Source organism: Muscardinus avellanarius (genome assembly GCF_963383645.1).
Source record: "Muscardinus avellanarius genome assembly, chromosome: 11".
NCBI lineage: Eukaryota > Metazoa > Chordata > Mammalia > Rodentia > Gliridae > Muscardinus > Muscardinus avellanarius.
The window spans coordinates 72,179,748-72,205,373 of record NC_137797.1 but is presented as its reverse complement, the minus strand read 5'-3'; the positions used below and the strand labels follow the sequence as shown (position 1 = coordinate 72,205,373).

The 25,626-nt window shown below is 46.1% G+C and overlaps 2 protein-coding genes across 2 annotated transcripts; one reads left to right on the top strand and one right to left on the bottom strand.

Annotated features, from left to right (window-relative positions):
• Positions 1-5,947: 5,947 nt before the first annotated feature.
• DRC2 (dynein regulatory complex subunit 2) lies at positions 5,948-19,475 on the top strand (the record flags this gene model as incomplete). Its single annotated transcript, XM_080705723.1, has 8 exons — positions 5,948-6,079; positions 6,648-6,815; positions 9,520-9,689; positions 11,470-11,608; positions 14,069-14,266; positions 14,467-14,685; positions 18,933-19,085; positions 19,164-19,475. The coding sequence occupies 8 exons, from the start codon at positions 5,948-5,950 to the stop codon at positions 19,473-19,475; spliced, it is 1,491 nt and encodes a 496-aa protein (XP_080561849.1).
• Positions 19,476-19,980: 505 nt separating this feature from the next.
• On the bottom strand, positions 19,981-25,421 carry FKBP11 (FKBP prolyl isomerase 11; the record flags this gene model as incomplete). The annotated part of the gene is made up of 6 exons (XM_080705735.1): positions 19,981-20,198; positions 23,799-23,869; positions 24,219-24,252; positions 24,556-24,643; positions 25,054-25,119; positions 25,296-25,421. The coding sequence occupies 6 exons, from the start codon at positions 25,419-25,421 to the stop codon at positions 19,981-19,983; spliced, it is 603 nt and encodes a 200-aa protein (XP_080561861.1).
• Between the last annotated feature and the right edge of the window lie 205 nt (positions 25,422-25,626).

Here is a 25,626-nt window from a genome sequence, read left to right as displayed (position 1 = left end):
ACCTGCAATCCTCCTGTCTCAGCCTCCCAAGTACTAGGATTACAAGCATGCGCCATCACTCCTGGCTTGAAATCTTGCTTTAAAAGCTGACCCTACAAAAAAAAGGGAGGGGGTTTCCAGGAACCCCAGTACACCCCCCAAAAAAAAGTTGACCCTAGCCAGGTATGGTGATGCATGCCTAAAATCCTAGTACTTGGGAGGCTTTAAAAGCTGACCCTACAAAAAAAAGGGAGGGGGTTTCCAGGAACCCCAGTACACCCCCCAAAAAAAAGTTGACCCTAGCCAGGTATGGTGATGCATGCCTAAAATCCTAGTACTTGGGAAGCTGAGACAGGAGGATTGTGGGTCCTTCTGAAACTTTGACACTGTCTCAAAATAAATAATGAAATATAGGGCTGGGGGTGTAGCTCAGAGATAGAATTCCCCTTGGTTCAATCCCCAGTACTGCAAGAATAAAAAATAAATAAAAATAAAAATGACTGGGGATATAGCTCAGTGGTAGAGTGCCCCTGAGTTCAATTCAATTCTCAGTGAAACACACACACACACACACACACACACACACACACACACACAGAAAAGGAAAAAAAAAGAATTGGAAAACTGAATTGGGGTGGCAGTTTAGTTCAATGGTAGAATGAGTGCTTAGCTCTAGGTTCAATCCTTAGCACCACCAAAAGAAAGAAGCCAGGCATAGTGGCGTGCACTCAATACTTGGGAGGCTGAGACAGGAGGATTTCAGGTTCAAGGTGAGTCTCAGCATCTTTAGTGAGACCCTATTTCAAAATAAGAATATATATAAAAGGGCTGTGAGCCGGTCATGTTGGCCCACACTTGTAATTCCAGTTATCTGGGAGTCAGAGAAAAGACAACTGAAGATTTGTAGCCAGCCTGAAACTTAGTGAGGCCCTCCACAATGTAGTGAGACCCTATTTTCAAATAAAAAATAAAATAGGGATGGGGGTATAGCCCAGAGGTAGAATGCCCCTAGATTCAAACCCTAGCACCACAAAAAAAAAAAAAAAAAAAAAAAAAGAAGGAGAAGAGGAAGTAGGGGGGGGGGGAAACACCTGTATTCCTCCAATTGGCTGGCTTCTCTCACTCTGAGTCTCTGGCTGACCAGCCAGCCAGCTAATTTCCCAGCCTGCTCCTCTCCTCTCCTCCCTCTCTTCACCCTCCATCTCTCTCTCTCTCTAAAAAAAAAAAAAAAAAAAAAAAGTGTATGATCTCTAGCAGGAAAACTATATAACAATATTAAGGCAAATTAAAGAAGACCTAAATAAAATGAGGACTACATCATGTTCATGAATTGGACAACTTTTTTTTTTTGCCATTCTGGTGATTGAACCCAGGGATTTCTACCTCCAAGATACACCCCCAGGCCCAATTTTGAAACAGGATCTGGTTTCATTAAATTTCAGAGAGTCACCAGGAGTGGTGGCGCAGGCTTGTAATCCCCGCGCTTGGGAGGCTGAGACAGGAGGATTGAGCAGGTTCAAAGCCCCTCGCTGGCTTAAGAGACCCTGTTTCCAAATAAAAATATAAAATAGGTCTGGGAGTGTAGCCTGGAGGTAGAAGGGTTCCATCCCCAGTACCACCAAAAAAAAAAAAAAAAAAAAAAAAAGGAATAAAAAATTGGGCTGGGGATGTGACTCGGAAGTCGAATGCCCTGATTCAATTCCTGGCACCACTAAATAAATAAATAAATAAATATAAATAAATAAAATAAAATAAAAAATTTCAGAGAGCCGCACTAAGTAGCTGAGGCTGGTCACGAACCATGATCCTCCTCCTGTCTCAGCCTCCCAAATGCTGGGATTACAAACATGTGTCACCATGCCTGGCCGTGTGTGTATGTGTGTGTGTGTGTGGGGGGGTACTGGGGATGGAACCCAGGGGTATTCTACCTCCAAGCAACACCCCCAGCCCTATTTTTTATTCTTTCTTTCAAAAGAGGATCTCACTGAGTTGCAAAGGACCTCATTAAGTAGCTGAGGCTAGCTTTGAACCTGCACAATCCCCCTGTCTCAGCCTCCCAAATGCTGGGATTACAGGCATGCGCCACTATGCCCGGCTTTTTACTTTTTGTTTTGAAACGGCATCTTGCTAGGTTACTGAGAGTCTAGCTATATTGCTGAAGCTCTTTATTATTAAAACTTACTTAAGATGTTAATTCAAAGCCCGGCGTGGTGGCTCACCCTTGTGATCCCAGCATTTGGGAGGCTGAGATAGGAGGATCATGGTTCACAGACAGCCTCAGCTACTTAGTGAGGCTCTTTGCCTGGAGATGAAGCTCAAAGGTAGAACGCCTCTGGGTTCAATCAATCCCCATTGTCACACACGCGCGCGCGCGCACACACACACACACACACTGGGCAAGAGACTTCAGTAGGTACACTGCACTGCAAAAGAGGATGTCCAAATGGCAAATAAACATGGAAAAGAGCAAATCTGGATCTGCCTTTCCTGCACACAATGCTTCTGCCAAAACTACCATCCGTGACTTTCAGGATGTCTCCCTCACTGTCATGCTGTTTCACACAGCATCTTTTGTTTTGTTTTGTTTGTGGTGCTGGGGATTAAACTCAGGGACATTCCACCTCAGAGCTATATCCCAGCCCAATTTTTCTCTTTCTGTGTGTGTGTGTGTGTGTGTGTGTGTGTGTGTGTGTGTGTGTTTGTTATATTGAGACTCTTGCTAAGTTACTAAGACTAGACGTAAACCTGCAATCCTGTCTCAGCCTCCTAAGCACTGGGATTACAGGTGTATGCCACCACACCCGGTTTAGAATGGCTTTTAGAAGACTCAGTTACTGTGCCAACTGGGTGGCAATACCTTGAAGGGCAGAGGAAGATCTCCCTAAAGGCCGAATATACTCTGTGAATTATATGGTGCTGTTTGTCCCATAGCCAGAATTCATGAGTCCAGAAACCAAGAGACAGAAACAGGAGTGATCCATTAGCTAATGTTTTTATTCCAATCCCCTTATGTCATGCTTTGCTGCCTAGAGGTCTTAGCTCCAAAAAGAAGAATGCTCTCCCCAGGAGCAGTGATTCCACAGAAGTGGGAGTTGAAATTGATGCCTTGACCACATTGGCTACTTATGCCTCCAAATCAACAGCCTAACAGGGAAGTGATGGCATTGGCAAGTGTGATTGGTCTTGACGACCAAGGAGAAACTGGAATACTGCTCCACAATGGAGTTAGACGAGAGTCTGCCTGGAACACAGAAGAACCCTTAGGACGTCTTCTAGAAGAATTGCCGTGACCTATGACCAAAGTCAATGGAAAACTAAAACAATGGGGGCAAGGCTACTAATGGCCCAGCCCTTCAGGAATGAAGGTTGGAGTCACCCAACCAGCTAAAGAACCATAACCTGCTGATGTGCTTATTAAAGGAAGGCAAAGGCCGGGCGTGGTGGCACATGCTTGTAATCCCAGCATTTGGGAGGCTGAGACAGAGGATCGTGGTTCGAGGACAGCCTCAGCTACTTAGTGAGGCCCTTTGCAACTCAGTGAGATCCTGTCTCAAAGAATAAAAAATAGGGCTGGGAATATAGCTCAGAGGTAGAATGCCCTTGGTTCCATCCCCAGTACTGAGGGGGGAAAAAAAGGGCAAAGGGAAAACAGAATGGATTGTGGAAGTAGGTAGTTATAAATACTAGGTATGAGCCATTTGTAATCCCAGTACTTGAGAGGCTGAGACAGGAGGATCGCAGGTTGGCAGCCAGCCTCAGCTATTTAGTGAGGCCCTCCATAACTTAGCGAGACCTTGTTTCAAAATAAAGAATAAAAAATAGGGCTAGGGGTGTAGTGTAGCTCAGAGGTAGAATGCCCCTGGATTCAATCCCCAGTACTGAAATAAAAAAACAAATTATTTATATATTTAGTCACATAATTGTGGAGGGGAGGGAGAGATAAGTGTAAGATTTATCACCCCTAGCATAAGCACGATACAGAAGCAGAATAGCCATTAACCCATATCTTATGTCTGCCTGTCTGTCTGTCTGTCTGTCTGTCTCGTTCTCTCTCTCCCCTGCCATCTTGTATTTTATCTCATAGATGGTCTAGGGACACTGCCTTGTTTACTATTAGAGGGAGCTGGTATTGGGGTGTACCTCTTGAGCAGTTTGGGGATGCCTGGCCTGCTCTGTGTCTTATGTCCAGAGTTGTCTGCTTATTAATATCTGAGGAGAGGGGGGCAGCAAATAAGCATTATTTTTTATTTTAATTTTTAAGCTTCTAGCTAAAAGTAGCTCCAAGGACCCAGTCAGGCTCCTACCTCAGTCTTAGCCTCCCAAGTACTGGGATTACTAGTGTGTGCCTCCAGACCCAGTCGAGAACATTTTCATCATCCCAATATTATTTGTCATGCACACTGTCTATTAATCACCCTTTCTCTCCCTCAGGCAAAGGCTGATAGTTTAAGTGGCCATAACAGAATTACCATACACTGGTAGCTTAAACAAGCATTTATTTCCCACAGTTCTAGAGGCTGACATCCAAGATGAAGGCACTGGCAAGTCTAGTATCTGGTGAGGGCCCTCTCTCTGGTGTGCAGGAGGCAGTCTTTTCCTAGTGTCTTCACAAGGTCGAGAGGGATAACTCTCACCCTATCTCTTCTCCTAAAGACATTAATCCTATAATGGGAGCTTATGTGACATTGTCTAAACCTTATTACTTCCCAAAGGCCCCACTTCCTAATAGCATCCTAATTAGGGATTAGGGTTTTAATGGTAATCTACTTCCGCTCTTTACTGCCTGACCTTTTCTGAAGAGATCATATGAATGGAATGATACAGCTGGGTGTGGTGGCACGTGCTTGTAATACCAGCTACTTGGAGGCAGGCTCAGGCTAAAGATAAGCCAAGCTGTTTTCCAAAGTGGTTGAACCAATTGATTTTCCCACCAGTGATATAAAAGGGCTCCTGATTTTCCACATTCTCTTCAACTTTGTTACTGTCTTCTTTATTATGAATTCCCCCCCAACCCTGCTCCCCCTGATACTAGGGATTGATTCCAGGGGGCTCTACCACTGAGCTACAGCCAAGTCCTTTTTATTTTGAGACAGGATCTCACTAGGTTGCCAAAATCTGGCCCTGAACTTGAAAATATCCTGCCTCAGCTTCCTGAATATCTGGGAATATCTAGGGGCATTCTGTTTCTTACATACACTCCCAGAACTTCTTCGTTTTTTTTTTTTGTTTTTTTTTTTTTTGCGGGTCTGGGGATGGAACCCAGGGGCATTTGACCTCCGAGCTACACCCCCTGCCCTATTTTTTTAATTCTTTATTTTGAAACCGGATCTCACTGTGTTGCAAAGGGCCTCACTAAGTAGCTGTGGCTGTCCGCGAACTGCGATCCTCTGGTCTCAGCCTTCCGAATGCTGGGATTAGAAGCGTGCGCCACCACAACCGGCTCCACTCCTAGAACTTTTTATTTTTTATTATAAAACAGGATCTTGCCAAGTTGCTGAGACTGTCCTCAAACCTGTGATCCTTCCGTCTCAATCTCCCTGTACTGCACATTATATTAAAAACAGAAAACACACAAACAAACAAACAAACAAAACAACAACAAAATATATATTTTTTAAAGTGCATTGTGGAGACTAGGGTTTTTGAAGTTAGGGAATCCTCTCACAAAAACTGCCAGCAGTCCTCCAGCCGGCAGGGGGAGCTCCAATGCAGGGATCTTCTTCCAGTCTCTCTCCAGACAATCTTAGCGAGATCCTTGTTGCTAGGAGACGAGATGAAACTCTGCGCTGGAGCCGAGATCTCACGATGGAGTAGCCCGGGCTCTCTCTTTCTTGCCTGTCAGCTGAGATCTAAGATCCCTGAGTTCTAGGCGCAGTTCCAGAAGCGCCTTTCTAGGGGGCGTTTTCCTTCTACCCTTGTTAACAAGGCCCAAAACAGCAAGGGCTGAGACCCAACCTCCAGCCCAGGCATGCCTAAGAAAGGAAAAAAAGCCAAAATACCCCTGTCCGATGAGGAGCAGCTGCTTTTGTTTCAGCAGAAGTTGCTGGCAGAGGAGGAAATGGCCAAGAAGAAAGAGAGGCTCCTCAGCCAGTTCTTGAAGGTGATGGCTTTCTGCATTGAGTCCTGGTGACCCCAACCACCCACTGCACTGGCCCTGTTGCCTGGCCCTATCGCTGTGGTGGACTCATTTTCATTCTGGCCTCCCCTCCTCTGGATATCCTAAGACCCAAATATACATAGATTTTTGGCAACATTGTTGTGGGGAAATTCTCTGTGAAGCAGGGAGGGAGGCAGGTGGACTGTAGATGTTGACAGTCTCAGTGCAGCCCTATAACTGCAACAGTAGACACTGTCAGTTGTCTCATTTCAGCTCTTTTGAATTCTGATATTCTCCCTGGAGATGAGTATTTATAAACATCCTGCTCTGAGGCCTCATCCTGAAGGAAACTTACTCCTGTCCCCTCTAAAATACCACCAGGCTATCCCTGACTTACTTGGGGCTCTCCCCAGACAAAAACAAGAGCCTCCTGAGTATTAGCCATCAGGGCTTTGGTCCCTCAGAAAACACAGGGGGTAACAGTGTCAGCTGACAAACTAGGCGTGATCTTGTATGTATTGTCGGGGCTCTAGGCCTTGATCTTATGTGGTGTACTTACTCCTTTACACAGGACAAGCTGGCCAAGGAGGAGCACAACAGTGCTCTGAACCTTTACAAGATTAACACACAGTGGAGAACTGTCCTTCGGGAAGTCAAGACTAAAGAGCTTCATAAGGACATTGAGATCCTCAGCCAAACATTTGAACGAGTGGTGGACTGCAAGGACAGTGTCATCAAGGTAGGCGCTTTTTCCAAAGAAACACAAAATGTAGCTTCCTTGACCTCTTAAAACAATGGGCCTAGTGAATTAATCAATTAATCTTAAATTCCTCACAAGACACAGGCTGTGACAAAAACAGACTATTAGTAATAATAGTTTTTACTGAAATGAAGAATAGAGTATTGAGCTGTCATGCATTCCTCTCCCTCCCTTAGAAGATTCACTCTCCTTGGTCATCACTGCTCCAAACCAGTATTATAGTATTAGAGTTAACACCACCCAGTGAATTGAACTTAGTCCCACACCTGTGTTGCAGAGATGTCAGATGGCTCAGTTCCAGAAAGGGCAACTGACTCGTCCAAGGTCACACAGCTAGGCAGTGAGACAGCTAAGACTACAGCGTGGTTTCCTTGCTTCCCACACCAATGCTCAGCATTCAGGAGCTGAGACCAGAGGATCGCGGTTCACAGACGGCCTCAGCTACTTAGTGAAGCTCTCCACAACTTAGTGAGACTCTGTTTCAAACTAAAGAAACAGAGGTGTGGCTCGGAGGTAGAATACCCCTGGGTTCCACCCTCAGTACCGCAAAGAAAAAGGGGCTAGGGATATAGCTAGGAGGTAGACCACCACCTGGGTTTCGTCCCCAGTGTTGCAAATAATAATAATAAAGAATAAAAAATATAAATACCAGCATTTGGGAGGCTAAAACAGGAGTTCATGGACAGCCTCAGCTACTTAGGCCCTTTGCAACTCAGTGAGACCTTGTTTCAAAATAAAGAATAAAAAAATAGGGCTGGGGGTGGGTGTCTCTTGGAGATATAATGCCCCTGGGTTCCATCCCCAGTACCAAAAAAATAAATAAATAAAGGCTGGTGATACAGCTCAGTGGGAGGTCACCCGCCTAGCACATGTGCTGAGTCCCTGGGTTCAATCCTTAGTTCTACAAAAAAAAAAAAAAAAAAAAAAAAAAAGCTTAGGAAGAAATGCATATTAACTGTTCTCAAATTTGCAAAAAAAAAAAAAACCCACACATTAAAAATACCCTAAAAACAATTAAGCTAAGAAAAACAGGTCTGGGATGTAGCTCAGTGACAAAACACTTGCTTTGCAAGTTCATCACCCTGGGTTCAATCCCCAGTCAAAAAAGACCCCCCAAAATTACACAGTATAAGTCTTCAGCCACCAGTTATATTTTATGGCTATTTATTTATTTATTCATTATTTTTGTGTTAGTGGGATGGAACCCAGGGGCATTCTACCTTCGAGCTGCACCCTCAGTTCTACTTTCTATTCTTTTTTTTTTTTTTAATCTTTTGCAGTACTGGGGATGGAACTTAGTTTACCACCAAGCTACACCCCCAGCCCTGTTTTTTATTCTTTATTTTTAAACAGGGTCTCAACTGAGTTACAAAGGGCCTCACTAAGTAGCTGAGGCTGGCCACAAACCACAATCCTCCTGTTTCCACCTCCCAAATACTAGAATTATGAGTGTGTACCACCACGTCTGACTTTATGGCTATTTATTTTTACTTTTATTTATTTTGTATGCTAGGGATTGAACCCAGGGGCATTCTACCTCTAAGCTACATCCAGCCCTTTTAAAAAATTATTTTACTTTTAGCCAGGTGTGGTGGCACACACTTGTAATCCCAGCGCTTGGGAGGCTGAGCCAGGAGGATGGCACAGGTTTGAAGCCAGCCTCAGCAACTTAGTGAGACCCTGTTTCCAAAGTATAAAATAGGTCTGGGAGTATATCCTGGAGGTGGAAAAGACCCTGGATTCCACCTCCAGCACCACACACACACACACACACACACACACACACACACACACACACTTCTTTTACTTTTAAGCCAGGTGTGGTGGCACATGTTCATAATCCCAGTATTTGAGAGGTGAGACAGGATTGTAATTTGCAGACAGCCTCAGCTACTTAGTGAGGCCCTTTGTAACTCAGTGAGACCCCGTTTCAAAATAAAGAATAAAAAATAGGGCTGGAATGTAGCTTGGAGATAGAATGCCGCTGAGTTCCATCCCCAGTACCAAAAAAACAAAAAAACAAAAAAACAAAAAAAACAAAAAAAAAAAACTTATTTTACTTTGAAAAACAGGGTCTCACCTAGTTGCTAGAGCTGACACTGAACCTTCAATCCTCCTGTCTTAGCTTCCCCAAATACTGAGATGACAGGCGTGTGCCACCATACCTGTCCTTTGGGGGTTGTATTTGTTACTGGGGATTGAACCCAGGGGCATTCTACCTCTAACCTACACCCCTAGCACTTTTTTTTTTTAAACTATGTCTCACTAGGCTGCTGAGAGTCTTGCTATGTTGCTGAGGAAAGAAGCTCTAGCCAAGCTGGGTGTTGTGGCGCATGCCTGTAATCCCAGTACTTCAGAGACTGAGACAGGAGGAACACAGGTTCAAGGCCAGTCTCAACAACTTAGTGAGACCCTCAGCAACTTAGTAAGACCCTGTTTCAAAATGAAAAAATAAAAAGGGCTGGGGATGTAACTCAGAGGTAAAATGCCCCTGGGTTCCATCCCCAGTAAAAAATGAAAAGAAAGGCAGTGGAAAGGTAGCACTCCTAAATCCAAAGACTTGGTATCAGGAACTGAGAGGAAAAAATGCCATCATGCCATCCAGCTATCAACTGAATACATTTTTTGTTTTCTCACATGGATGCCTCTCGGCTAGAATGGTGACTCTCTCTTTCCTGCCCAGTCTTTAGCAAAGGACCTGTCGGAGGCTGAGGAGCAGTATGCCCACGCCCTGCGCAGCCACTTGCACAACGTGGACCAGCTCTTGGCCCTGCAGAGGCGCAGGCTCCACCTCCTGGAGGAGAGTTACAACATGGAGCTGGAGGCCCTAACCAAGGAGTTTGAGACAGAAAGGTCTGGGGCTTGAGAGAACATGTGGGTGGCGGGGGAGTTGGATTCAGGGGAGTGCCAAGAGCATGTGCAAAGGAGCTGCATGTAAACAGGTAGCCAGTACTTTGAAGCACCCCACTTTATTATTTGACACCCAACAGACAATATCCTGAGTTTCTTCTGAACACACTTTAGTTCATGGTTCAAGGACAGCCTTAGCTACTTAGTGAAGCCCTTTGCAACTTAGTGAGACCCTGTTTCAAAAAAGAAAAGAAAAGAAAATAGGGCTGGGGGTGTAGCCCGGAGGTAGAATGCCCCTGGGTTCCATCCCCAGTAACACACACACACACACACACACACACACACACACACACACACGTAAACTTGCCAGCCAGGCATGGTGGTACATGCTTGTAATCCCAGCGTTTGGGAGGCTGAGACAGGAGGATAGCAGTTTGCAGATAGCCTCAACTACTTAATGAGGCCCTTTGCAACTCAGTGAGACCCTGTTTCAAAATAAAGAATAAAAACATTGGGCTGGGGATGTTGTTCAGAGGTAGAATGCCCCTGGGTTTCGTTCCTAGTCCTGGAAAGAAAAAAAAACTTGCAGCCTTAGCTTCCATTTATCCCTGCCAGGACCCTATCTGTATGCTCTTTCAACTCTCAGAATCCTAAACCAGGCATGGTGGTACACGCCTGTAATCCAAGTACTCAGGAGACTGAGATGGAAGGATAGTTTGGAGAATAGCCTCAGCAGCTAGTGACTCTCTTTAACCTAGTGAGACCCTGTTACAAAATAAAGCAGAGCTTGGCGTGGTGGCACATGCTCGCAATCCCAGTTATTGGGAGGCTGAGTCAGGAGGATTGCAGGTTCAAAGACAGCCTCAGCAACTTAGTGAGGCTGTCAGTAACTTAGTGAGACCCTGTTTCTAAATAATATAATAAAAATGGCTGGGGTATAGCTCAGAGGTAGAATGCCCCTGAGCTCAACCCCCAGTAGTCACACACACACACACACACACACACACACACACACACACACACAAATCCTACCCATCTGGTAGCAGACAAGCTTGGGAGGGAGACTTCATTGTAAGCTTTTATATCTTTTAATTTTGAGGGAGAGATAATATTGGGGGTTGAACTCAGGGGTATTCTCCCTCCAAGCTATACCCTAACCCTATTTGTGGGCTTTGGGGGTCTGGGGATTGAACCCAGGGGCATTTGACCTCTGAGCTACACTCCCTGCCCTATTTTTTTTTTTTTTTTGATGGTACTAGGGGTGGAACTCAAAGGCTTTCTACCTCTGGGTTATACTCCCAGACCTATTTTATATTTTATTTGGAAACAGGGTCTCACTAAGTAGCTGAGGGTGGCTTTGAACCTGTGGGATCCTCCTGTCTCAGCCTCCCAAGCGCAGGGATTACAAGCGTGTGCCACCACGCCCGGCTCCTATTTTGTATTTTTATTTGGAAACTGGGCCTCACTAAATTGCGGAGGGCCTCACTAAGTAGCTGAAGCTGTCCGCAAACCACGATCCTCCAGTCTTAGCCTCCCGAATGTTGGGATTACAAGCATGCGCCACCACGCCCAGCTCTATTTTATTTTTATTTTGAAACCAGGTCTCACTAGGTTGATGAAGAGTCTCACTACTTGCCGAGGCTGTATCCAAACCTGTGATCCTCCTGTCTCAGCCTCCCAAGTACTGGGATTACAAGCTGTGCTACCACGCCCGGCTGAAGTTGTCACTGTTGGTTCACACGCTGCATCTATCAGAGCAGACACAGTTCCTTGTCTCCTCTAGGAAGACCATTATTGACCAGCACGAGAAAGAGATTCACTACCTACAAGATGTCTTCATGGCCATGGAGCAGAACTATATAGACTCTGAGTATGAAAGCAAGCTGGAGTTCCAGAGCATGTGGGACGATCTCAAAAACAAGGTATACAGAAGGAGAGTAGAGGAACAGAGTGATAGAAGTAATAGTGAAGAGCAGTGATAGAAAAGCTGCTTAAGCCGGATGATAATCCCAGCATCCAGGAGGCTGAGACAGAGGATGGCGGTGCTCAGACAGCCTCAGCTACTTAGTGAGGCCCTCTGCAACTCAGGGAGACCCTGTCTCAAAATGCAGAATAAAAAATAGGGCAAGGGGTGTGGCTCGGAAGTAGAATGCCCCTGGGTTCCATCCCTAGTACCTCAAAGAAAGAGAGAGAGAGAGAGAGAGAGAGAGAGAGAGAGAGAGAGAGAGAGAGAGGGAGAAAGGCAAGGCAAGGCTTAGGGGGATGCAGCTGAGTAGTAGAGAGTCCTTGGATTCAATCCCAATTTTTTTTGTGTGTGTGGTACTGGGGTTCCTGGAAGCCCTTCTACCTCCGGGCTACACTCCCAGACCTATCACTCCCAGACCTATTTTTTAAATATATTTTTATTAGGAAACAGGGTCACTTAAGCCAGCGCTGCTGGCTTCGAACCTACGCGATCCTCCTGTCTCTGCCTCCCAAGCGCGGGGATTACAAGCGTGCACCACCACTCAATCCCAATTTAAAAAACAAAATCCTAATTTTGAGCTTCCCTTGAAATTTTTCTTTTTTTCTTTGCTTTGTGTGTATGTGTAGGGAAGGTGGGGGTTGAACTCAGGGGTATTCGATCTACCCTTGAGTGTTCTACTTTTGAGCTACACCCTCAGCCCTATTTATTTATTTATTTATTCATTTATTTATTTATTTTTGGTGGTACTGGGGCTTGAACCCAGGGGCATTCTACCTCTGAGCTACACCCCCAGCCCGATTTCTATTTCATATTTGGAAACAGAGTCTTGCTAGGTTGGTGAGAGTTTCACTACTTGCTGAGGCTGTCCTCGAACCTGTGATCTTTCTATCTCAGCTTCCCAAATACTGGAATTACAGGCATGAGCCACTTGGCTCTGTTGTTGTTGTTGTTGTTGTTGTTGTTGTTGTTGTTGTTGTTGGGAAACAGGGTTTCACTAGTTGCTAAGAGTCTTGCCATGTTGAAACTGAAAAGTTCCAGCTGGGTATGGTGGCCCACACCCGTAATCCTAGTACTTAGGAGGCTGAGTCAGGAGAATTGCAAGTTCAAGAACAGTCTCAAGCTGGACGTGGTGGTGCACGCTTGTAATCCCAGCATCCGGGAGGCTGAGACCGGAGGATCATGGTTCACAGACAGCCTCAGCTACTTAGTGAAGCCCTCCACAACTCAGTGAGACCCTGTTTCAAAAGAATAAAAAATGAGAAGGGGGTGTAGCTCAGAGGTCAAATGCTCCTGGGTTCGATTCCCAAACCCACAGGAAAAAAAAAAAAAAAAAAGAACAGTCTCAGCAAATGAGACTCTCATAAACCTAGCAAGACCCTGTTTCAAAAAATAAAAAATAAGATAGGACTGAGGTGTAGATCAGAAGTAGAATATCCTTGGTTTTAATCCCTAGTACCACAAAAAAAAAAAAAAGGAAGGAAGGAAGGAAGGGAGAGAGGGAGGGAGAGGGAAGAGAAGAGGAAGGGGGAATCTGGTGGCAACACTGGGCCATGTTTCCAAATGACAACATTCACATGGGGCCAAGCACCACCCCCATCTCCATCTCATTACAGGCCCCACTCAGCCCAAAGTACTACAACACTTATTTATTATCATCTTCCTGATCTTTTTTGGGTTGTGTTTTTTGTAATACTAGGGATTGAAGGCAGGGGCATGCTACCTCTGAGCTATATCCCCAGTCCTACTTTTTTTTTTTTTTTTCAGTACTGGGGATGGAACCCAGGGGCATTCTACCTCTGAGCTATACCCCAGACTTATTCTTTATTCTTTATTTTGAAACAGGGTCTCACTGAGTTGCAAAGGGCCCCACTAAGTAGCTGAGGCTGGCCACGAATCCAGATCCTCCTGTTTCAGCCTCCCAGTCCTACTTTTTATTCTTTATTTTGAAACAGAATCTCACTAAGTTGCCAAGGGCATAAGTAGCTAAGGCTGGCCAAGAGCCTCTGACCCTCCTGTCTCAGCCTTCCAAGTATTGGGATAACAAGCATGTGCCACCATGCCAGCCTTTGTTGGTATTTTTATTAGGTGACTTATGCATTAAACAACACTGTAAACAGTTCAGGAGTGTGAAGTGCTGGTGGAGGAGAAGGGCACTAATAGCATAGTGTGTGTGTGTGTGTGTGTGTGTGTGTGTGTGTGTGTGTGTGTGTTACCTGGGTCATTCTACCTCTGAATTACACCCCTCCAGGCCCTTTTAGTTTTTTATTTTAAAGCAGGGTCTCACTAGATTGCTGAGAGTCTTGCCATGTTGCTGAGGCTGTCCTTGAACCTGCATCCCTCCTGTCTCAGCCTCCCAAGTACTGCCCAGCTTAATAGCATAATTCTGAGCATTGGGTATTTGGGGGGCACTTCCTAGAATTTAGAAGAGAAGCATTTTCTACGACTGCAACTGGAGAACATCGTGGAAGATCTGTGGAGAAGGTTCCAGGACGCACTCAAGAATTACACGGATGCCACGGAGGATCGCAAGGTTGCCTTTGAGACCCTAAAGGTGAAGGATGAGAAAAGCTCCAAAGAGATTGAGGCACAGATGAAAAAACTACAGAAACTCCAGGTAGTGCAGCCAGCAAGAAACTCTGCTCCAACGATCCCAGGTGCCCTTTCCCTCTTCCTCCAGTTCCCCTCGGGTCTCATCACCCCTCCCTGGATGGCAAGGATGCTGGGCTCTGATTTCAGCCCGAGGCCGCCCTTGAACTGGCTCACTGAAGGCTCTGCACTGGTCAAGTGTTTACTCAATCTACTCTTTCTGTACAGGAAGCCATAAGTATTTCAAAAGGCAAAATCCTGCTACACAGCCGAGAGAGTGAAGATCAGAACCAGTATATCCGTAATGACAAGGAGTTAGTCCTAATACAGCTGCGGAAACTCAAGGCCCAAAGGACACAGGCCCGGGGAGTATCCCAGGAGAACTTAATCAAACTCACCCTGGAAAGTAATGCCACCCTCAAGGCCCTGACAGGGATCGTCAATAAGGTAACAAAGGCCAGAGCACAGCAGGAACCTGGCCAGAGTGGGGAGAGAGCCAAGGAACTGGGCTCGAGGGAAGAGGAATATGGGAGAGGGAGGGGAGGGCTTCCTCCTTGCTTCCTAAACCAGAATGGACTCTTAGGTATCTTTTTTTTATGTTTCCTCCCCTCATACTTTTTTTTTTTTTTAGTAGTACTGGAGATTAAACCCAGAGGCATTCTACCTTGAAGCCATTTACCCAGCCTTTTCTTATTTTTATTTATATATTCTCTCTCTCTCTCTCTCTCTCTCTCTCTCTCTCTCTCTCTCTCTCTCGTTGGATGGAACACAGGAGCATTCTACCTTTGAGCTACACTCCAGCCTTATTTATTTATTTATTTGGAGACAGGGTCTTACTAAGTTGTTGAGGCTGGCTTCGAACCTGTGATCCTCCTGTCTTGGCCTTCCAACTACCAGGGTACAAGCATATGTCACCATGCCCAGCTATTTATTTAATCTTTTATTGTACTGGGAACTGAACCCAGGGGCATTCTACCTCTGAGTTATACCCTCAGCCCTATTTTTTATTTATTTATTTATTTATTGTACTGGGATGGATGGAACCCAGGGGCTTTCTGCCTCTGGGCTACACTCCCAGACCTATTTTATATTTTATTTGGAAACAGAGTCTCATTAAGTTATTGAGAGCCTCACTAGGTAGCTGAGGCTGGCTTCAAACCTGCGTGATCCTCCTGTCTCAGCCTCCCAAGTACTGGGATTACAAGTATGAGCCACCATGCCCGGCCCTTTTTTATTTTGAAACAGGCTCTTTGCCCAAGTTGTTGAGTTCCTAGCTAAATTTCTGGGGCTGGTCTTAAACTTGTGATCCTCCTATCTTAGCCTCCCAACTACTGGCTTTTAGACATGTGCCAACATGTCTGACTATATTTTGTTTTTGTTTATCTGTTTTTGTGGTACTGGAGATTGAATCCAGGGACATTCCTTGTTTTGGGTCTGGGGATGGAACCCAGAGGCATTTGATGTCCAAGCTACACCTCCTGCCCAAGTTTTTATTCTTTATTTTGAAACAGGGTCTCACTGAGTTGCAGAGGACCTCACTAAGTAGCTGAGGCTGTCCGCAAACTGCGATCCTCCGGTTTCAGCCTCCCAAATGCTAGGATTACAAGCGTGTGCCACCACGCCCAGCTAATCTAGGGACATTCTACCTCTGAGCTATACATCTAACCTTTTTTACTTTTTATTTGGATACAGGGTTCTTCCTAAATTGTAAAGAGCCTCACTAAGTTGCTGAGTCAGGCCTTGAACCTTCAATCCTCCTGGCTTAGCTTCCTAAGTATTTATTGCGATTACAGTAAGTAATAACCTGTATTTATTTATTTATTTATTTATTCATTCATTCATTATTGTGGCTCTGGGAATTGAACCCAGGGGCATTCTACCTCTGAGCTATAACCCTATTTATTTGTGTGTGTGTGTGTGTGTGTGTGTGTGTGTGTGTGTGTGTGTGTGTGTGGTACTGGGGATGGAACCCAGGGGCATTCTACCTCTGAGCGACACCCCCAGCCCTATTTTTTATTCCTTATTTTGAAACAGGGTCTCACTGAGTTGCAAAGGGCCTCACTAAGTAGTAGCTGAGGCTGTCCTCAAACTGCAATCCTTCCTGTTTCAGCCTCCCAAATACTGGGATTACAAGCGTGCGCCACTATGCTCAGCTTATTCTTTATTTTGAAACAATAGGGTCTCACTACGTTGCAGAGGGCCTCACTAAGCAGCTGAAGCTAGCCACGAACCCATGATCCTCTGTCTCAATCACCCAAGTACTGGGATTACAAGCATGGACCACCATACCTGACCTGCTTGCTTGCTTATTTATTATTTATTATGTATGTATGTGTTACTGGGAATTAAACCTAAAGGCATTCTACATCTGAGCTATCTATATCCCCGGTCGTGTGTGTGTGTGTGTGTGTGTGTGTATGGTATTGAGTATGAAACCCAGAGGCTTTCTACCTCTGGGCTATACTCCCAGACCTATCTTTTATATTTTATTTGGAAAAGGGTCTCCCTAAGTTGCTGAGAGCCTCATTAAGTAGCTGAGGCTGGCTTCAAACCTGCGTGATCCTCCCATCTCAGCCTCCCAAGTACTGTGATTCCAAGCATGTGCCACATCTGGCTCCCCAGCCCTATTTTTTATTTTCATTTTTTTTTGTGTGTGGTGCTGGAGATTGAACCCATAGGCATCCTACCTCTGAGCTATACCCCCAGCCTCATTTTGTGTGTGTGTGTGTGTGTGTGTGTGTGTGTGTGTGTGTGTGTTACTGGGGATGGAACCCAGGGGCCTTCTACATCTGAACTACACCTCCAGGACTATTTATTTATTTATTTATTTAAATTTTGAAAAAGGGTCTTGCTAAGTTGCCGAAAGCCTCACTAAGTTGCTGAGACTGGCTTTAAACATGAAATCCTCCTGTCTCAGCCTCCCAAGTACATTACAGGCATGTGCTACCACACTTGGCTTTATTTGTATTTTAAAATGGGGTCTCAGTTAGTTTCTGGGAGCCTCACTAAGATGCTAAGGCTGGTCATGAACCTGTGATCCTCCTGTCTCAGTGCCTTAAGTACTGGGATTACAAGCATGTACCACTATAGAGCCAGCTATAATTTAAATTTTTATTGTTTTATTTTATTTTATTGTGGTACTGGGGGTGGGACCCAGGGGCTTTTCTACCTCTGGGCTATACTCCCAGACCTATTTTCTATTTTATTTGGAAACAGGGTCTCACTAAGTTGCTGAGAGCCTCACTAAGTAGCTGAGGCTGGCTTCAAACCTGTGTGACCCTCCTGTCTTAGCCTCTCAAAGCGCTGGGATTACAAGCATGTGCCACCACACCCGGCTTATAATTTTTATTTTGAAACAGGATCTTACTTGATTGATGAGTCTCACTCCTTGCTGAGGCTGTCCTTGCAATTCTCTGTCTTAGCTTCCTAGTAACTGGGATTACAGGCCTGCGCCACCACACCCAGCTTTTATTTCTATTTCAAAACAGGGTCTCAAGGCTGGGCATGGTGGCGCATGCTTGTAATCCCAGCATTTGAAAGGCTGAGACAAGAGGATCAGGTTCACTGCCAGTCTCACCTACTTAGTGAGGCCCTCCGCAACTCAGTGAGACCCTGTTTCAAAATAAAGAATAAAAAATAGGGCAGGGTGTATCTCAGAGGTCGAATGCCCTGGGTTCCATCCTCAGACCCACCAAACAAAGACAAACACCAAAAAAAACTGGCCTCAGTAAGTTGCTGAAGCCGTCCTTGAACCTATCATTCTCCTGTCTCGGCCTCCCTAGTACAAGTATTACAGGCATGCACCACCATGTCCAGCTTCTTCATACATTTTATTTATTATTGTTTGTTTATTTGTTTGTTTATTGTGGTACTAGGGATGAAACCCAGGGACTTTCTACTTCCGAGCTATACTCCAGTCCAATTTTATTTTTTAGTTTGAAACAGGGTCTCACTAAGTTGGGGAGGGCTTCAGAAGTTACTGAGGCTGGCCATGAACCCGTGATCCTCCTATCTCAACCTCCCAAAAACTGGTATTACAGACATGTACCATGACAGCCGGCTCCTTCATACATTTGTGTGTAGGCAGGGGGTACTGAGGATGGAACCCAGGGTCTTGCTGAATTGCAAAGGGCCTCACTAGGTAGCTGATGCTGTCCACAAACCTGGATCGATCCTCCTGTCTCAGCCTCCCAAGTGCTGGGATAACAAGCTTGCGCCACCATACCTGGCTTCCTTCATACATTTTAAGTGAAATAACTAATAATGGGTTAATTTGATATGAACTTCTGGAACAGTGCTCAGCACATGGTGAGCATTGTGTTAGATTGTGTGTGTGTGTGTGTGTGTGTGTGTGTGTGTGTGTGTGTGTGTGTCTAGGGATGGAACCCAGGGGCATTCGACCTCTGAGCTACACCCTCTGCCCTGTTTTTTATTCTTTATTTTTGAAACAGGGTCTCACTGAATTGCAAAGAGCCTCACTAAGTAGCTGAAGCTGTCCACAAGCTGCAATCCTCTGATCTCAGCCTCCCGAATGCTGGGATTACAAGTGTGTGCCACCACGCCCGGCTTGTATTTATTACCATTGTTTCCCATTTGGATGAGAAACTTCTCTAGGTTCAAGCAAGGAAACCAACTCCACTATTTCCCCTCCTCACCCTCTTTCCTAATAAAAAGTCTCTTCCTGTATCCAACAGGGTGAAAAGATCCTCAAACTTGCTGAAATATGTAGGAAATTTGAAACGGAGGAAGAGAAAGTGCTGCCTTTTTATTCATCGGTATTGAATGCCAAAGAGCAGGAGGAGGTCGAGGAGCACAATCTTGAAGAGCCTGCCGTGGAGCTCACCAAGGTGCGGCTGGGGGATGGCGGGCGCTGGGCAGCACTTGCTAACAGACCCTTTAGCACACCCCTCTGACTCAACTCCCAGGTGATGGCTGACTACACAGGGATGGAGAATTTCTGGAAAAGGTACAACAAGGTTAAACTGGAGCAACTCAGCCTCCAACACAGACGAAGCCAGCTGCTGGAAATTAACGGGAAGCTGCGGGAAATGCTCAAGCAGTACTTGGATGGCATCTCCGTGAGCGACGAGGTGCTGAGCCAGCTCAACCCACTCTTCATAGTCAACCGTCGGAGCAACTTACCCCAGCCCACTCCTGCGGCCCATCCAGGGGACAAACGGCCTCCCACCGCTTACAACATCATCGAAGCGGCCCACATGATCTCCCACACCCTGTGACTCAGGGAGGGGGTCTCTTCCCAACCCCCAGAGATTTTTTTTTTTTTTTGGAGGGGGAATCTGAGTGTTTTGCTATTAAAACCTTCCATGCAATCTATGAGCACATTATATTTTTTCATCTTGGACAGAGCAGCCCACTTTGAAGACGCTAGGAATACGGAAGTCCTGAGGAGGGAGAGAAACCTAGACAACGCTAGGAGGCTTCCCGTTCAGCTAAGCAGAGCGGCTCAGTGTCATGGCCACGGAAGCTCAATCCTATACTTTAAGGACCTAGAGATCCTAATGGGCAGACCCTGTGGGCAGGTCCTTGGGGTAAACTGGGACAGCAAGAGGAGGCCAGGAGAAGAGATGATCAAAGACCTCCACCCACCCCTATGCCAGGCAAGATCCAACTCTAAATTGCCTTTTTCCTCAGCCCTTTACCTTATTCCCACTTACAAAAGCAGCCTCAGAAAATATCAGGTGGAAAATGCAGTGGTTTTTTTTTAAAAATTACTATTATTTATTATTTCTTTTTATTCTTGTTTCGTTTCTCTTCCTTGAGCTTCTTTTTGGAGACTTTGGGCCTGTTGGCCTTTTTGTATAGGTGATAGCCAATGAGGCCCAGGAGAGCTGGCACCATAGCCATGCCTATCACAGGGAAAACACCCTTCACCAGCTTTTGCCAGTAGGTGGCTCGGATCAGTGCAATCAGCTCCACGTCAAACTGCAACACTGCATCCGCTGGAAGGGCAGAGGGGAGGTAAGGTTAGAATCTCTCCATTTTTATCTAGGTTCTGAATCTGAGTGAAAACAGGAAGGGTGGGCCACAGAAAGCCTACAGTGAAGCTCGCAAGATTTTTTTTTTTCTCAGTACTAGGAATCAAACCCAGGGGTATTTTACCTCCAAGCTACATCCCCACCCCTTTTAATTTTTTATTTTGAAACAGGGTCTCACTAAGTTATTAAGGCTGACCTCAAACCTGCAATCCTCTTGTCTCAGCCTCCCAAGTACTTGGCTTACAGGTGTGTGCCACCATGCCAGGTAAAGCTGGCAAGATTTAAATGCGGGGTTGAGTGCCCTTAGACAAAGGCAGAAGAGGGTTATCTGGTAATAATCATGTTGACCCCAAATACATATGTGGCTTGGGTTCAGAGAAAGGCTTTTGACCGCATAGGAAAACCTGGATAGCACAGGAAAACTGAATATGAACCACACAGGCGTCTTCATCTAGGTGAGAGCACCCTCTATGCTGATTGTACCCCATTTCCAAACAGCCACATTGATAGAATCTTTGCAAGGTAGAAATTAAATGGATTTAAACTAGAGATCTTTTTGTTTGTTTGGTTGGTTTGGTAATTGAACCCAGGGGTATTCTACCTCCAAGCTACATACCAGCCCTTTTATATTTTTTATTTTGAAACAGGGTCTTGCTAAGTTGCTGATACTGACCTGGAACCTGAGACTTTTGTCTCAGCCTACGGAGTACTGGGATTACAGGCATGCACCACCATTCCCAGCTCCCCCTGCCATTTATTTATTTATTTATTTATTTATTTATTTATTTATTTATTTTTATTTATTTATACTGGGGATTGAAAACAGGGGCATTCTACCTCTGAGCTACACCCCACTCCTATTTTTTAAATTTTTTTTGTTTGTGTGTGTGGTACTGAGGATGGAACCCAGGGGTTTTCTACCTCCAGACTACATTCCCAGATCTATTTTATAGTTTGTTTGGAAACAGGGTCTCACTAAGTTGCTGAGAACCTCACTAAGTAGCTGAGGCTGGCTTCAAACTTGCATGATCCTCTTGTCTCATCTTCCCAAGTACTGGGATTACAAGTTTGTGCCACCACACCTGGCTCTATTCTTTATTTTGAAACAGGGTCTCACTAAGTTGCAGAGGGCCTCATTAAGTAGCCAGGCGGGCTACGAACCTGTGATCCTTTGCCTCAGCCCCCAATGTACTGGGATTACAAGTGTGCACCACCATGCCCAGGTTTTTTTTTTTTTTTTTTTCTTTTCTTTTTTGCAGTACCTTCTGGAAGGAACCCTTGAACCCCTCTGCAATTTACTGAGACCCTGTTTCAAAATTTAAAAATCAGTTCAATTCAGAAAGAAAGGAGAAAGAAAGGAAGAAAGGGAGAGAGAAGGAAGGAAAAAAGAAAGGGAAGGAAGGAAGGATAGATGGAAGGATGGATGGAACAATGGATGGATGGATGGATGGATGGATGGATGGATGGATGGACAGACATTCAGCTTTCAGAGCTGAAAGAACTGTTTGGGTGGCAAAGAGAAGGCTAGAGGGCAGAGGAGATGAGCTGTCTACAAGTGTTAAAAGACGAAGCTCCAGAGGACCAAACCAGGACCAAAAGGGACAGGGCATTAGATTTGTATTCTGTAAAGAATAAAGTTCTATTCAAATCATTTAAGCCAGTCGTGGTAGTGCAGGCTTGTAATCCTAGTACTTGGGAGGCTAAAACAGGAGGATTGCAGGTTTGTGACCAGACTCAGGTACTTAGTGAGACTTTGTTTGAAAATAAATAAAAGCCAGGAGTGGTGGCACACACTTGTAATCCCAGCATTTGGGTGGCTGAGACAGGAGGATCATGGTTCGAGACCAGCCTCAGCTACTTAGTGAGGCCCTTTGCAACTCAGTGAGACCCAGTTTCAAAGTAAAGAATAAAAAATAAGGCTAGGGGTGTAGCTTGGAGGTAGAATGTCCCTGGGTTTAATACCTAGTTCTGCAAAATAAATAAAATAAATAAAAATAAATAAATAAAGCCAGGCATGGTGGCGCATACTTGTAATCCCCATGCTTGGGAGGCTGAGACAGGAGGATCGTACAAGTTCGAAGCCAGCCTCAGCTACTTAGGCTCTCAGCAACTTAGATAGCCCAGAGGTAGAAAGCCTTTGTGTTCCACCCCCAGTATTTATTTATTTTATTAAATAAATAAAATATAGGGCTGGGGGTGTGGCTTGGAGGTAGAGTGCCCCTGGGTTCAATCCCCAATGCCTCAAAAAAAAAAAAAAAAAAAAGTTTAGTGGGGTTTGGTGGCATGTACTTTTTATCCCTAATCCCATTTACTCAGAAGGCTGAATCAGGAGAATCACAAGTTCCAGGCCAGCCTCAGCAGCTTAGTAAGACTCTGTCTCAAAATAAAATTCATAGCCCTGGCGTAGTGGCGCACGCTTGTAATCCCAGTACTTGGAAGGCTGAGACAGGAGGATCGCGCAGGTTCGAAGCCAGCCTCAGCTACTTAGTGAGGCTCTCAGCAACTTAGTGAGACCCTGTTTCCAAACAAAAATATAAAAATAGGTCTGGGATTGTAGCTTGGAGGTAGAAGGCCCCTGGGTTCCATCCCCAGTGCCATAAATAAATAAATAAATAAATAAATAAATAAATAAATATATAAAGGACTGAGCATATAGCTCAGTGATAGAGCACCCCTGTGTTTGATCCCCAGTAACACACACACACATACCCTCTCTCTAAAGAGGCAAGTGGAAGAGAATTGACTGTGTATGGGGAAGGGGAGGTACAAACAGAAGCAAATAAGCAATACTGGGAGTGGGAAGGGGTTACTAGAGCTTTGAGTAAAAAAGTTTCTGCCTAGTTCCTCTACCCTCTTCCCAGGCCTCCATCTAAATCATAACTAGGATAGTGATTATGATGTGATTGTGTGGGGTAAAACACATATTAGCTAATAAACCATTTGTTATAACCAAAAGCAAGAGATAGGCATCTTTGAAAATCTGTCCAAGCCTCAGCCCTTCAAGACTAGATATCCTCAACGCTATATAAAGGCTCTTAAAGTTATGGGATGGACTTGGCTTTTAAAGGTCACTTTTTGTTTGAGTTCTTTGACTGTTCTGGGAGGGGTAGCACAAACAGCAGACCCATGTGGCTCAAGCAGTTATGTCTTCCCTAAAAAACTGCCAGCTGCCAAAGGTCAAGCCAGGTGGCCTTCACAAGTTATGTTTGTAGTCTCTATTGGTGATCTGAGCAAGAAAAATGTGGCCTTTCATAAGAAGACCCCAGCCACTCCTGTCCCTTTTAGCAAACTTGATCTGGACCTTCTCAAGTTCCAAAGAGTTGTAGTTCCTTGTAGCTCTTAGGGCCTGGGGATGGAACCCAGGGGCACTCTACCTCCAACATATACCCCCAGCCCTATTTTGTATTCTTTATTTTGAAGCAGGGTCACACTGAATTGCAAGGGCCTCACTAAGTAGCTAAGGCTTTCCTCAAACTGAAATCCTCCTGTCTCAGCCTCCCAAATGCTGGGATTACAAGTGTGTGCCACCATGCCCAGCTGGGCCTGGATATTTAGTCATATTACCTGGGACAGATGGTGGAAATCCCCGTTTTCCATAGGCCAAGTGAGAAGGGATAATTGCCCTTCGCTTCTCTCTGAGGGAAGGAATGTCAGTCATAGGCAGAGGCAGAAAGGTGGGCTAGCAGCCTCAGTCCATCTGAAGCTTCACCAGCAAATCCCCTGGATATTCACACACAAAACATGAACCTTCCCACATGACCACCTAATGGGTTGACCAGCAAAGGTGTCCATCTCCCCACATCCCTCCAACAAAACCAAAAGCCACAGAGGCTTTGAATGCCCTCGGAGGTTCCAGTCCTGTCCATGGTGAAGCCAGAGCCCTTTATTCCACATTCTCCTATCTCCTGGAGGAGTAGAGATGACACAGAAAACCTCTACCCAAGCAAAGAGGGTGCCCAGGCCTACCCCTTCCCAGATACTCACCCCACACACATGTCTAGAAGGCTCTGCTCCAGACCTTAAGGAAGAAGACATAACTCAACTAGAAGCTACCATATTCCCCAATCACCCAAGAGGAAGATCAAAGGCTCCCCCTAGACAGTCAATTGAGCTTTCCCCTACCCCTCAAGTCCTGGCTTCTTGGAGTGGGGTGGGGGGAGAGGAGTATTAGAAGTGGGGTTGCATCTTAGGAGGTAGTTGGAAGATCTCTAGGGTCTTACTCATTCCAGGGGGTAGTTCCAGGGCAGCTTAGGGGTTGAAGAGACCTTTAAGAAAAGGCTTAGGTTGGGAAGAGGTGGCATGAAAGCCACAGGTCACATACCTGAGATTACCTGCTTTTGGCCAAGTTCTATGACCAGAGGGTCTCTGGACAGAGAGGAATCAAAAATGCGTCCATCTAACAAGGTACCCTGAGGGGAGAGAACCATCAAGAGCGCACACCTAGCACCTCTCCCTCCCAGCGAGCGGACAACACACACCTGGACCGCTGGGTGGCGGCAACCCCCTGGCAACTACTGCCAGCTACAGCCTTGTGTTTCCCCCCAGGGCAAAAAGAAACAGGAAGCCCCAAAGGGTTGGCACTTCTTGGAGATCTCTCCACTGTTCGTTTCTCAGTGCCAGGGAGGAACGGGTGGAAAAGCACTGAGGGGAAATGTGCAGGAAACAGAAGGGCCCCTCCCGCCGCCACGTGCTGGGCGACCCCAGAGCCCAGCCCTTCTTCTCCCAAACTTGAGCTTGCCACGTGTCCAAGCCAAGGCTGACGTGTTTCAGCAGGGCACCGCCCCCTCCCAGGCTCCGCCCCGCCCCCTAAGCCCCTCACCGTGTAATGTATGTAGAGCGTGTCTCCAAAACCTGCGAGTTCAGCACACGGTCTGCGGGGCTCCACCTACGACCGATTGGACTACAAGGGTCACAGATGTTCCTCCAAAGATCCAGTTCTCTACCCTAGACCCAGCACCCCCCAGCTCAGTTTCCGCACTTCCTCTCCTCCCGGATCCCAGGCTCCTTTGGACCCCCAACCCGGCACCCGGCCCGCAGGTCCTGGCGCCGGGACCTTCTCACCAGGGTCTGCACTTGGAGGGTCCGGACGGGACTTTCGGTTTCGGACCCAGTCTCAGCCCGGCACACCGCCCCACTGAGCAGCAGCAGCAGCAGATGGAGCGGTAGGAGCGAGGGGCACAGAGTCATGACTGGACGGGGCAGGGAACCGGGGCACCAGGGTCAGCGATCGGGTGGCGGATGGTGGAGACTAGGACGGTGTTCCCTCGGCGCCCAGGCCACACTGGACAGGACGGGCGCGCTGAGATGAGCGAGCTCCGCCCCTCCAGCCCTGGCTCCACCTTATCCCCACCTCCTGGAGGGAGGAGGCCGCAGGGAGGCCTCGCTACTCTGC